The sequence below is a fragment of the Austrofundulus limnaeus genome, unplaced genomic scaffold, assembly GCF_001266775.1.
Source record: "Austrofundulus limnaeus strain Quisiro unplaced genomic scaffold, Austrofundulus_limnaeus-1.0 Scaffold174, whole genome shotgun sequence".
Taxonomy (NCBI): Eukaryota; Metazoa; Chordata; class Actinopteri; order Cyprinodontiformes; family Rivulidae; genus Austrofundulus; species Austrofundulus limnaeus.
The window spans coordinates 291781-293006 of NW_013952576.1; the positions used below are offsets into that span (position 1 = coordinate 291781).

The window sequence follows — 1226 nt, forward strand, 5'->3', positions numbered from 1 at the left end:
ACTGCCCCCTCCCCACTCCCTGAATGTACAGCACCTTGTGAATTTATTTCTGTGAAAGGCGCTATATAAATAAAATTTTACTTACTTACTTATAATTGTGGTGAAAAATGGAAATAAAAACAACAGTTTGAAAATCCCACATGCCAGAGCTGATAATGAGTATTCAGTTTGTGGTTCTTTGGGTTAGTAAACAGAGCAGGGCTCGGGGGTAACATCACCAGCCTACCTGGAACATGGAAATGCTTGGGRACGTGGAGAGTGGAGGTGGTGGGTGTGGCACACTTGGGCTCTGGCTGACTGTAATAAGGTGAGCTCCTGCCACTCTCAGAGCCTGCAGTCAGCCCAGGTAAGCACAGCGAAAGGAAACAAAGGCATGAACGGGCCCCAAACAGAAAGACAGACAGGCTAATGAAACACACCGACAGATGGAAACCTATCCTCCAATGTGTTTGWGCTGTGAAGCTGCACACTCACTATTTTCATTATTTCTGAGTGTGTGTGTTTTTACCTGAGTGGGCTTCTTACCGGGGAGATAATAATGCAGCGGGGATCCTCCATGGTGGCTGTGAGCAGGAGAGTCKGTGAAGGCAGAGCTGGACGAGTACCTTGTTCTCAGCTCAACACTGTCCAATAGATCCTTAATGATGAGCAGAGACAGATCTGCTCACATGCYAGCTTATAAAACATGCACGAACAATCAACTGTGGTCAAGTATACCAGTGTGAACAGTGGTAATGTTCCTTTTGTTGTGCTTTTATACGTGAGACACGAGAACTAGAGAGAAGCTAAATTTCCGGCTCGTTCAGCTCCTCTGCTCGCTGCAGCTGAGCATCTTTTTGTTCTTTAATTTTAGCAGGTGTCTTTATTCTCCATAGTAATGTCAGCCATTTCCAGTCACGCTCCACAGCTCCAGTATCCCTGCTTCATCCTGACAACGTTAAGACAAGTTTCATCTCCTGTTTCTCTGCCTCACAGACTCATTGAAGACCTTTAACGCCCCCCAATAGCCTGACCTTCTCCTCCATTTAGAGTGGAGAGTGGAAGAAGTTTGAGACTAATTTCTGGCGGCAGAACAGGTTGGAAGATGGCTGTTTGATGTTATTTATTGTTATTTAAATCATCCTACAGGCTCTGATATGTTAGATAAACTGGAAAATGAGGTTTTGAAAAAAAAAAACAATTCACTTCAATTCAAAATTTATTCATTTCATTAAAAAATACTGTAT

At 43.5% G+C, this 1226-nt stretch overlaps 1 protein-coding gene across 1 annotated transcript in view; it reads right to left on the minus strand.

The window, feature by feature from the left end:
* The window catches only part of LOC106524029 (actin-binding LIM protein 3), a gene marked incomplete in the record, with an annotated part of 67813 nt that overhangs the window by 19060 nt on the left and 47527 nt on the right, over positions 1–1226 (minus strand). The window contains 1 exon segment of the mRNA XM_014017657.1: positions 526–637. Coding sequence (XP_013873111.1) covers positions 526–637 — 112 coding nt within the window.